General features: G+C 30.3%; 1 protein-coding gene across 1 annotated transcript; it reads right to left on the bottom strand.

The window, feature by feature from the left end:
- Positions 1-5,339: 5,339 nt before the first annotated feature.
- On the bottom strand, positions 5,340-6,050 carry LOC107946204 (uncharacterized). The gene has a single exon (XM_016880434.2). It carries the CDS (start codon positions 5,930-5,932, stop codon positions 5,606-5,608), a length of 327 nt encoding a protein of 108 aa, XP_016735923.1. The 5' UTR covers positions 5,933-6,050; the 3' UTR covers positions 5,340-5,605.
- Positions 6,051-12,974: the final 6,924 nt, after the last annotated feature.

The raw sequence follows: 12,974 nt of genomic DNA, 5'->3' as shown, positions 1-12,974 counted from the left end.
ATGTTTTTTAAGGTTTCTAAATGAAAGAAAGTTCTGAGATTCAGTCGTAAGGGCAAGTTGAGCCCTAGGTTTATAAGGTCATCTCCAATTATGAAGCGTGTGAGACCGGTTGCTTATCAATTGGAGCTACTTCCTGAGCTGGATCGTATTCATGTTGTCTTTCACGTTTTGATGTTGAGGCGGTATCGGTCTGATCCATCTTACATTATCTCTATTGAAGAGATCGAGGTTAGACCGAATTTGACTTTTGAAGAAGAGCTGGTTCAGATTCTGGATCGAGATGCTAAAGTTTTAAGAAGGAAGTCCATTCCTTTAATGAAGGTCCTGTGGCTGAATCATGGTACTGAGGAGGCCACATGGGAACCTGAGGACTCGATGCATCAGTAGTATCCTCATATGTTCTGACCAGGTAAATTTCGAGGTCGAAATTTCTTTTAAGGGGTAGAGTTGTAACAACCCAAATAATTTCATTCTGTTTCTATGAATATTTGACACAAGTGCATATCTGCTTTAGTGGTTAAGTGTTTTGGGTGTGTGTGTGTGATGTCTTCGGTTCAAGTTCTACTTCTACCGATCTTGTTAATTTTTGGATTTAAGCCTTATCACTGTTCAGTGGGCTTATATTTAATTGCCTGTAAATTCATATCAGAATGAGTTTACTGGTTCGAATGGTAAGAGGGTGTGTTGTGCTGGAGGTCTTGTGTTTGAATCCCTGCGCAAGCATAGGTGTTTATTTTTGTTCAGTTTTGTGAGAGAGTTCTGATGGAATTAGAATTCTGAGTAGTGGGCAGTTATGATAGTAGATGTAATGGGATTTGGGTAAAACTCAGTTTTTCCCCAAAAATCTCTCCTTCTTGAATTTAAAGTTTCCTACTTCCTCTTCCTGCGATTTTTTTCTTTTCTTCCTTTTTCTTTTTCTTCTTGCTTTTTCTTCATTTGGGCATAATTATCTCCTATTTTCGGTGTTCGATTCAAAGTGGTTGTGCGTTGGCAAGTAAGGGTTAATGTGTTTTGCTTGATTAGTGAGTTGTTCTTTAAATCTGTGTTTTGTATTCTCGAATCTATTCATTGGACTTAAAATTCTGTTCTAATCAGCAGCGAATCGTGAAGAAGGGGACTTACCTCTCGTGGAATCATAGTTGGAGGTGTTCGAGGATTCAGGTAAGCATTGAATACTAGAATTTTGCCTGTCTGTTTCGAGGAAGTTGGTTTAATATTGTTTTAAGCATTTAATTCGGGGTTTAATTGGTCAATTTTAGGTGCTGATGATCCCGGGGATGTTTCGACATCGAATTTGTATTAGGTGTGTACCCAAAATGCAGAAAACAAGGTGTCGGCAAAAGCTGAAAAACTGCACTCTCGACGCCACACGGACATGTGGGCGGCTGTGTCTCACACATGGCCGTGTGATCGATGAAGGCTTAATCTTGGCAGGACACAGCCGTGTGGTGGCCGGTGTGAGGCCATGTGAGCCATACGGGCTAGGCCAAGTTGGGCGTGTGGATTTTGGGCCAGGTCGTGTGTCAAGGCCAATTTGGGCGTGTGGGCCACATGGGCATGTAGGCCCACACGAGCAGGCCACACGGGTATGTGGGCCCATAATTCTAAAATTTTCCCTAGGGTTTCACAGGTCGCTCCGATCGATTATGGACCTACTGTAGGGTCGGTAAGGGCTAATTAAACCCTAATTTGTATGCTATGATATTCTGATAGACTGATCTGAGTAGGATACTGAATGTTTGTCTGACTCTACTACTATTCATATATATGATATTTGTACATATGCATATTGAGCATGTCATATCTGTATCTAATTTCTGCATCTGTAATTGGGGTGGGATATGTATATGAGGAGGAAGTATTCTGTTTGGTGTTAATCACCTATATTCTGGTAGCTTGGCTGCATATATTCTGATGTGTCTTAATGGCACAATATGGTGTGCAGGGATGAGTGGGTGTTTTTAACCCCACATGGTATGTTGAGATGGTCGAAGATGGTGTGTAGAGGATAGGGGTAGGATTTATGCATATCTGCTTCTATAATCTGAATCTGAATCTGGACCCGAATCTGAATCTGAAACTATATCTGTTTTTGACTGTGTACATACTTATGTATGTTTGTATGCTAACTCTAATAGGTTACACACTGAGTTTTTGAAAACTCACATCTGATGTCTTTTTTTTCAGGTAATCCACAGACTTAGACAGACCGTTGTGGCAGAGACTCAGCGATGACCACACGTCCGTAAACTATTTAAACTTAATTATTTATGGTATATTTATGATTTTGGTTTACATTTGAGAGTTTGTAAACCTGGGGCTCTCTAGACTTTATGGTTTTATAATTTTTGGTTTTGGTTTTATATGTTTGATAAATTGCATACTTCAACAAAACGCTTTTCTTTAAAAAATGACAATTGATACACAAACAAATGCTTTTCTAATACACTACTGCATTTTCAAAATATAATTGTTTTAAGGTTTTCGCTGTAATAAGTTTTTGGCAAATGAACTAAATAAATGGTGTTTTCGATTAAAAATGTAAACGTTCTGATGAGACAACTCCGTTTTCAAAACTCCTACCTTGTGACACTTCCAAATTCGGCCATAACGTCTAGGCCAGATTTGGGGTGTTACGCATATAATGGGATTTGAATCTACACCAATGGGATTTGAATCCACACCAATTGGATTAGTAAAACCTTAAATTTGTCACTCAACTAAAGCTTTATTCTAATGCATTTTATACATTTTTATTTTAATATGCACAAGTTATTATATCCATTAATTGTATATATTAATAATGTTGTTAATTGAGTTTGTGTCACAAGTCAACTCAATACTAACTCACAATTGTTGACGAAATCATGATAAATAATTGTAGTGCATTTAGTATTGTTTATCTTATGTATTTATGTTCTTAAGTTTCGTTTTACTCACAATTTAATCTATTTTTTATTTTAATATCGTACAGATTTCATGTGTTATTATGATTAGTTAATTTCAAACCATACATTTCATTATTTATTTCATGTCATTTTAAAACACACATGTGTTCTAAATACATAGTTTTTGTACGCGTACGCTTGTGATAAGATTTAGAATATTAATAATGTTGTTAATTGACTTGGTGTCACAAGTCAACTCGACACTAACTCACAATTGTTGAAAAATCATGATAAATAATTGTAGTGCATTTTTTATTATTTATCTGATGTATTTATGTGCTTATATTTCGTTTTACTCACAATTTAATCTATTTTTTTAATTTTAAGATTGTATATCTTTCATGTGTTATTATGATTAAATAGTTTCAAACTATACATTTTATTAATTATTGTATGTTATTTTTAAACTCATATGTGTACTAAATATGTGTTTTTGACATGCATATGTATGTGATATGATTGCTAGTATATTTTAATGTAGGCTTATATGTCAAAAATGCCCTTTAGAAAATGTAAAAAATCAATTAAGTCATTGTATTAAATTGACACCCAATTAAACATTGTTGTTAACTAAAATAATTAATTAAGCCCATTCGCTAACGATTTCCGTCATTGAGGACATGTTGACCATTAAAATAAATTGAAAGATCAATTAGACAATAACATGTGACAACTTTTAGTTTAATCTAATATTTTCCCATAAAAATGATTAAAAATCATAAAAATAGAAAATTTTATAAAAAAATAAAAAAATTATAAAAATTATAAAAAAAAATGTTAAATATTAAAAGAATATAAAAATTGATAAGAACTTGTAAAAAATATAAAAAATAATAAAAATATTAGAAAATTTTAATAAATTTAATAAATTCTAATAATTTATAAATGAATCTATAAAATTAATTAAACATATTTAAAATTTTATAAAAACATATTAAAATTCTATAAAAATCATAAAAATTATTAGAAATATTAAAATTGATATAAAGTTATAAAAATTATTTAAAAAGTCATAAAAACTTGAACTGGATTAGATCAATCGGTTGGACTAATTAGATCGAAATCGACAAGGGTATCGGTTTGAAGAAAGGCATTAGATCAGTTGACTTGGGATGGTTAAACTGATTTTTTTTTATTTTTAATATTTTATTTACTTGAACTGGATGGATCAATTGAACTGGCAAACTGGTGGCCACTGATCTAGTTTTGAAAATCTTAGTTAGATCAATATTTCATTCTGATTTATACTAATAGTTGGATAATGAAATTTTGGTTTGATAAAAATATTAAAAAAATAAAAAATCAGTTTGGATATTAACTCATAAATTGATTGGTTTTATTATTATTGTTTTTAATTGGTTTTTTTCTCCCTACATCAATCCCTGTACTTTTTTTAATTTTGAAATTTAGTATATTTGTGTTGATGGTTATTAGTTTAAAATATTATTTATTTATTGTTATAGATTTATATGAAGAGAAAGATATTATTTTATTGTTAAATAATGTATTTAAAACAATTAGTTTGGATATTAACTCATAAATTGATTTAAGATTGATAAATGATAAAATAATTAAATCAAAAATTTTATATCAAGTATTAAAATTTAATATACTTAATAAATTCTAAACTCTTATTGTAATTAAATTTAATTTTAACAAAAAAATTAAAATTTATTAATAATATCATTATCATTAAAATAATTAAATAAATAGTTAATTAATGAATTTTGCAACTTAAATTTAATTACTATTTAATCAAATAAATTATTGAATATATTATAAATCCTCTGCGTGAGCGGGGAGCTAAGGTTAGTGATCGTAGCTAATTTATAGACTTTTTAAAATTAATTTAAAGAGATGCTATTCTCATTGAAAATTAACTTGGAATTAGTATATTTCTTATTTTTATGGATTTGATTTCTTATTTTATTAAGAAGTGACAATAATTTATAAATAAAAAATATAAGCACCCCAATTAAATTAATCTCCCAACTCTCTTATTTGTAAAAGATTACATTTTTTTTTCACCCCCAAAAAAGTTAAATTTCATAATTAATTATTAAATATTTTAAGATGCAAAATGATTTGATAAAAACAAATGATACTTGTTTCATACCTTATCCTTTTTTAATAAAAGAATATTTTTTATAATTAAATTAAAGTAAATAAACAATGTTCTCATTTATGGGGAAAAAATGCTTTCAACTTATCTTTTTCTTCTTTATCTATTTATTTATTTATTTATTTATTTATTTATTAAGTACAAGTAGCATTGATACCCGGCAGCGGCAAAAGCATCAGATTAGGGTTTTGGGAGATTTTTTGTATTTCAGCATAATAAAATTATAATTTAGATTGATTTGATTTAGAGTTTGAAGGAAGAGATTAAGAAATCTTGAAAACCAGAGTAAATAAATATATCAAGCAAACACCCAATACAAAGACAAACTCATGATTTTGTTCCCTATGATTAAAACCCGAAATTTACAGCTATTGTAATATGTATTTCTTCATATATATATATATATTTAGCATTCATACAAATACCATATAAAAGACTGATGTTTAAAAAAAAATAAAAAATAAAAATCCCAAGAGATCTAAAAAGAAAGAAAGAAAACAATTCTATAATTTAGTACTTCAAATCTTCTTCTTTTTTACATCAAGATTGCATAACGCATGCTGTCACTTACCATCAAATGGTTCATCTCTGAAATTTGAGCAAACTCATGACTCGATACCCACACACCATCAGTTCCGTTAACATGGGGTTGAGACAAGCAAGAAACTAAGGAAAGAGGAGCTCTAACAACGCTGCAAATCACAGAAAAACCATTCCACGATCCATGAGATCTCCTTCTGTTAATGAAAATCGGCATCTCGCCTCCGTTATTATTGTTATTCACCATGTTCTCATCGGCTACCCGGTGAGTTTTCTTGATGTTTTGAAGATTCCGTCGCAAAACCACCAGCATACGCCACATTTTTTTCTCGGTGTTTCCGGCAATGGGTAAAGAGGTAAGTACTGGGAGATTTGTTTAATAAGAGGAATTTGTGTTGAGCGTGAGAGCTTGAAATGGAATGAAGGGGCCAACCACCTTTTGTAGATGGGTTTTTGATAATGACAAGTTGGTGGAAGTGTTGTTAGTGCTAATGTTTATCACAAAGCTTCATTGGGTTCCTTTTTTAAGGCCATTTTTTCACCTACGTTTTCTTTTTTGCTTTTCTTTTTTTCTATGATTGTGGGGTATGGTTAAGGCCAACATGCCGACAAAGTTGCCTGCTTATATACAAAGCTTTTTAATGGAGGAATTTTTTCTCTTCTTTTTTTCTTAATTTTCCCTTTTGTTTTTGAAAATGATGGAAAATAATCTAATTGTAGCAAATACAATGAAGATTTCCTTCTTTTTTGTTTTTCCTCAAGGTTCCTTCACAGTTGATTGGAGTACGTACGAACTCGGAGAACGAGAGCTGCCAAATTTAACGCTTTAGAGACAAAAAGTTGAGTCGAAGAAGATCCTACATTCAATATTCGAGGTTGAGGTGTCCCAATTATTGGACTAAATATATCTGATCAATAGAATCATAACCTTTGAGAGTTTGGATCGAATCCTATTTCTCTTAGATACATTTTATGTTTTTCTATTAAAAAAATACCAATAATATTGAAATTTAAACTCAAAATTTACATTTACCAATATAGTTTCAAGAACACAACGATGATGCTCAAGGGAAATTTTTTAGGCGCACGAGTAATTTTTGTAAAATGTTAGCCTATATATCAACCACCCAATCAACTCTAAAATCATGTGTTTAGTTTAGATTAAGCTGTTTATTTTAATGCAAATTAAATTATATTCGTCATCTAGTATTTAAGAGGCATATTATATTAAGAGTTTATCATTATAAATTGATCACTCTATTTATTAGGATTACACATACAAAAATTAATAGAAAATTATAGCATCCATCACTTAAAATTTATGTAACAAAAGGGAAAAGATTTATAAAAATCATATTAACATTGTGGAATTGTTGTTCATGTAAAATTAGATTTTCATTTGCTATTAGAATCAAGATAAAGAATATATAGTTAAATGAAATTTGATTATTAGATAAATGTTTTGTTTTAAAATTTTGAACATTAGATTGATATTGGATTATTAATGAAGTCTCATAATTTTGTTTCAATTGTTTTGCACAAGTTTTTGGGATTCAGTGATTACCTTTTATATGAATTGCTCAATTTTGTTTTCATAATGTTTATATGTTATATTATTATGATTCAAATTAACGGGAATTGTGTTTTATTATTTATTAAGTTTTACAAGATTAATTCATATAAAGTGTATTCTTAATGTAGTATCTTTTTATAGTGATGAAAATTGTGGATGTATTAGATTATAAGTTCTTTTAAGTATTTTTTATGCTACTAATGTTCTCCTACAGGAATAATATTATGAAAAAGGTTTTAAAAGGTATTCTAAATTAATTTAATGTCTTTTGGTGGCTGAACAAAATAATGTTGATGAAAAATCATGGAATTCATCCCATTAGTTTTGCACCATTCCCTAAATTGAATGTAGCAGTACAAAAAAATATAAAAATAGAAAATATAGAGGTCGCGGTCGCAGCCGTGGTCGTGGATGTAGTGGGGGACATGGTCGAGGACGTACTAGTAATAGTTATCATGGTGGTCATAACAATGATACTTCTAACCACCAAAAAAAAGAATAATAATGAAAGACAAGAAAGAAGTGGTCAAAATAATCCTTCAAAGATTGTTGAGAATATATACTATCGATGTGGTATGAAGGGGCATTAGTCACTTACCTGCAGTACATTTGAGCATTTAGTGAAACTTTATCAAGCATCTATTAAAAAGAAGGGACAGAATATGGAGACAAATTTTATATCCCAAAATGATGAAATTGAGGCAAAAGATGAAGATATTCACTACGATATTAAAACTAACAATGCCTGCGAGGGTGATAAATTTTATAACCTTAATAAAATAATTCACCTAGATGTGGCAGATTTCTTTGAAAATTATTAGAAAAGTTGATGTTATTTTGACATTTTTGTGTTGTTTTAAGTATGATTTATTTTCTTGCATACATAATAATTTATACATTTAATAAATATTTGCAATGTTTTTCATATTATATTTTGTTTGTTTTTATGAAGAATATGATATTCAACAAAATTTCGTTGGACCCAAAATCAATTGAGACATGTGTCTTACAAATAGTGCTACAACACATATGTTACTTAAAAATAAAAAATATTTTTTTCTCATTTGACAATAAGGATATGTTTGGTTCAGTGTATTACCTAATACAATACAGGCCGAATACGCGCGTATTACATGACGCCTCTAATCCGGCGTTTGGTTCGCTGTAATAGGCATTACGGGCGTAAACCAATCCCGACCTAATCCCCTTTTTCGCTGCTTTTGTAATCCCTTCCCAAATCCCTGTAATACCTATTACGTCAGCCTTCCGTCCCCTGCTCTCTGTTTTACCCTCCCTCCCTACCCGACCCTCTCCTATTCTGTCCTCAAAATTTCTCCTTCCATCTCCCACCGTTTTTGTTTATTATTCTGTCCTCATCGTTTCTTCAGTCTCTGTCTCCTCCCATTTCCTCCCAACCCTATCTGCAACTCTCTACTGCTCTTCAATATTTTCACAAAATTGGAAATACCTGATAGCTGAATCCATTGAAAAAAGAGTGAAGCGTTTTTCGGGTCATCACCTCTAATCCAATATCGGGTGAGTTTTATTTCGGACCGAAATTAATCTGCCAATTCTTTTGTTCGACAATCTTTTATCAAATATTTTTGCATGGTTATGAATCTTTAGTCTTCAGTAGTTTCTGTTGAAATTGCTATTTTATTTTATGAAATTGTTGCTGATTTCATTGGAATTATTGTATAATTGCACTTGTGGCTTTTTATTCTTCAGTAGTTTAATGCTGATTTCATGGTTATGAATCTTTTACTCTTCTGTAGTTTTAGTTAACGAAAGTTTTTTTCGGTTTAATATCCCTTGCTTTCTGATGGTGATTTCATATAAATTATGTGCGGTGTAATTTATAAATCCTGATTTTTGAAAGAGCAACATCAAAAAGTTTAAAGCATATACTTCTTTCAGTAAATCATATTTCCATTTTCGTATGACAAATTTTACATTCATGAGTTGAGTTTCTATTTTCCTCATTGCAGCCAAAGATGGCACATTATTCCGTGCAATATTTTTATGTTTTGTTAAAGTTCCAGTAATTCAGTAATATGATTTAGAGAGAGTAGATATCTTGTTTATATTTGTCAAATTCACAAACACTCTGCAACCAGATATGTGAAAACTGGTGAAGTCCATGAAAATCAAAGAGAAGCTTTTGTTGTATTAGTGAAAATTCTGTGTGGTTTTCTTTGTTGTTTAATTGTTTATGGTGCGTTGTTTTTTTTTAATTTCTTGTATATCAGTTTAATATTATGGTTAATAGTTTCTGGTTGTGGTAAGGTTGTAAAATAGTAATTAATTTACTCTGTAAGTGATTATACATTTTAGTGTCAGCCTTTGTCATTTACTTGGTTTTGAACTGCTCTTTTGATTTTGTTCTTAAATTTTTGGAAGCTTACTTTGTTCGATGCTAAGCTTTGTCTTAACTATGAACCTCTAGAATCTAGATAATTGCATGCTATTGCTCATGCTATGAACTAGAAATTTTTGGTCATGTTTGATGATTGCATATCTAAAGCAAATGATGTTTCTCCTACATTCTTCAGCCAAATCATTGGCTAAATTAGCTTATCAATTGTTGTTGTCTCCTTTTGAAATTAGGTTTGATGGATAAATTATGAGCATCAAATCACTTTTGAAGTTAGTTTGAATCTTTTTGCTCGGTTGATGATACATATGCCTGCATTGTGTTGTTTGCTAATGGGGATGAATGTGGGGGAATTAGAGGCCAGTGGTTTGTTATGTATTAACTGAGTGCAACTTACTACATGTAGGATGTTAGGCACTGAATTTACTTAATATGGTTGGTTTTATGGTTGTGCCATGACTGCTTCCAGCATTCTTGAAAAACAAAAGAAAAATTATTATCTAGTCTTCTCATATTGTAATGAAAAGAGGACACTTGCTGGTTCGGGCTTTTATTAGGAAGAAAAGGGAGGTGAGAACTAATTACAAATAATGAGGGAAATGAGGAGGCAGTTCAGTGTAGGTTATTAAACTTGGAATTGGGTTTAATGGTTTGTCGTCTGGTTTCATACAGAACAAAGAAAATCCAGTGAATCCTTTGAAAGCTATGCAATTGGATTTAATAGTTTCATAGTTCCCTCTTTTTGTGTTCTTAATTGCTGCTTTGCTTTTAAATTATACTGCTACAATTAAATTTGGAAGTTATTATTAGAAGCATGTTTCCAATCATCCAACTGTGACATGTAGGATGTTTCTCTTCATTCTCCTTGTTTTCTCTTTTGAACCACAACAGTTTTCCTTATGGACGCAAAAGCTCCTATCCTAACAGCCATTCCCTTTTTTAATGTTTAACAATGTTGCTTCTTTCTCTTTTAATTATCTCTTCGATACAGGCCAAGGAACATTATCTGTCTAGAAAGGATGGATGTCTGTGAATGGAGTTTATGTGTCTGTATTTAAATTTAAATTTAAATGTCCAAACTATAATGTTCAAACATTGAACATGCTTTAAGTAACTAATCAATATATTTATACGATATCATTTTAGGTCAATTAATTTGGGTGATTTTAATTAACTAATCAATATATTTACGTCAATTATACATAATATATTAAATTTTAATATAAGTTTTATTAAAATAAAATTTAAATTGTTATAATTAAGATTTTATGCACGCAATACATGTTATTTAAAACAAATGTTAATTGATTCAAAACATGACTTTTCCCCTATAATAGAAATAAGGTTATCTTAATTATAAAACAAATCTTGTATATCATTTTAATATTATGGTTAATATGTTTTTTTTCCATATAATGAAAATAATGTTGTCTAAATTATAAAAGATTAATTAGGCTGAAATTTATTACCTAATTCTATCTTAAATTTTAAGTTGATTACATAATACATAAAGCTTTTCTCATTCATAAATGATTTCCTTTTAATACATGTAACATGAATGTGAGCTACAACAAATAAGAAAAACCAAGTTAATTTCTTGTGGATACATGAGTGTGAAGCCTTTAAAATAAATGGAATAAGTACAAGCCGGTGAAAAAGATTTTAATATTAACTATGAATTAGTTTAAAGTTATATTTTTTTTCTTCGTGTGTTCTAAATTTGTGCTGTTTTTTTTTGATAATGTGTAATTGCAAATTCAATTCTTTGATAGTGTGTTGACCTTATAAAGTGTTGACCTTTTGAATCATGATATTAAAATAGTAATTAATATAATTTTTTTTTTGTTCTTAAGATCATTATGTCAGGTGTTCCAGAATCAAATGCTCAAGCTTCTCGAGGAAGCAAAAGAAAATGGGTTCCCGAGGAAGATGCAGCATTAGTTTCCAGCATGGTGGACCTGCACAATGTTGGAACATTTAATGCTGATACCGGGTTCAAAGCCGGTTATTTGAACGAGTTGGAAAGAATGCTACAAACGGTTTTACCAAATGCAATGTTGAAGGCGAAACCTAATATTGAATCAAGGATTAGGTTACTTAAAAGGGAGTGGTCAATCGTCTACGACATGCTTAATGGCCAAAACAATAGCGGTTTTGGTTGGGACGAGCATAGGCAGCTCATTGTTGCTGAAGATGTGGTTTGGGAGTCCTATTTAAAGGTAAGATTATTTCAAGTCTTTATTATATTATTTTTACCAAACTTACGACTAATATGATTTCCTCATTTTTTTAGAGTCACAAAGAAGCCGCCCAATTCAGATTTCGTACTTTCCCTTACTATGACCAGCTTACTACCATATACGCAAGAGATCGAGCAACTGGGAGAGATGCTCAAACAGCTGCTGATGTTCTTGAAGAAATACATGCTGATGATGTACGTACTACAGATATGAATGAAGAGAGAAACACATTCTATGACTGCGAAGCTGACGTCTCTTTAGACGACATGGATGTTTCTGGTACGGATCCGCAAAGAGATCGAGACCAAGGGGGTTCCTCATCTTCAAACAAGAGAAAGAAGAAATTGATGCTCGTGATAATGTGTTTTCTTCATTTAATGAGGCTGCCACTTTGTTCGGGGAGAAAATCCAGGCCGTTGGCGATCAAATCAGTAGGAGTTTTGCCTCCGAGGTGGTAGTTCAGCAGAAGTCAGAACAACATATGGAAGAGAGAGCTTCAAATTTATATTCAGCCTTATGGTCAATTGAAGGTTTAACCGACGATCAGCGGTATGATGCATTGAGTAAAATTCCCGACCATCCAACTCAAATGATCGTTTTCTTTAGTTTACCTTCAGTTGCCCGATTGGAATGGGTTAGGAGATTTATTTCTTACCATTAAATATCAATGTTCAAACTTTTTGATGTTGTAAAACTATATAACATATGGATTTTAATGTACAATTTCATTTTCATCTAACCTTTTCTTAATATAAGTTAATTATGTTTATGCATAATATAATTCTCAAGTTATATATTGATTTTAGTAAATTCATATAAGAACATTTTATTATTAAGAATTTATGAAATTATATATCACTATATAATTATATTTAATATTAATTATTTTAAATTGTATAAATTCATATAAGAAAATTTTTATTATCAAGAATTTTATGAAATTATATATTATTATTAAATTATATGTAATAATTATTATTTTAAATTATACAAATTCATAAACTATAATCATATTAGTTATAATAATTTTAAATTTTATTAAATCATATATTTAATTAAATCATATTAGTTATAATCATATATTATGATTTGAGTAAATTCATAGAAGAATTTTATTTATTAAGAATTTTATTAAATTATATATTTTAATTATAATATATTTAATAATAATTATGTT

Source organism: Gossypium hirsutum, chromosome A07, assembly GCF_007990345.1.
Source record: "Gossypium hirsutum isolate 1008001.06 chromosome A07, Gossypium_hirsutum_v2.1, whole genome shotgun sequence".
Lineage (NCBI taxonomy): Eukaryota > Viridiplantae > Streptophyta > Magnoliopsida > Malvales > Malvaceae > Gossypium > Gossypium hirsutum.
The sequence above is the reverse complement of the archived record's forward strand: the minus strand, read 5'-3'. Positions and strand labels throughout refer to the sequence as shown.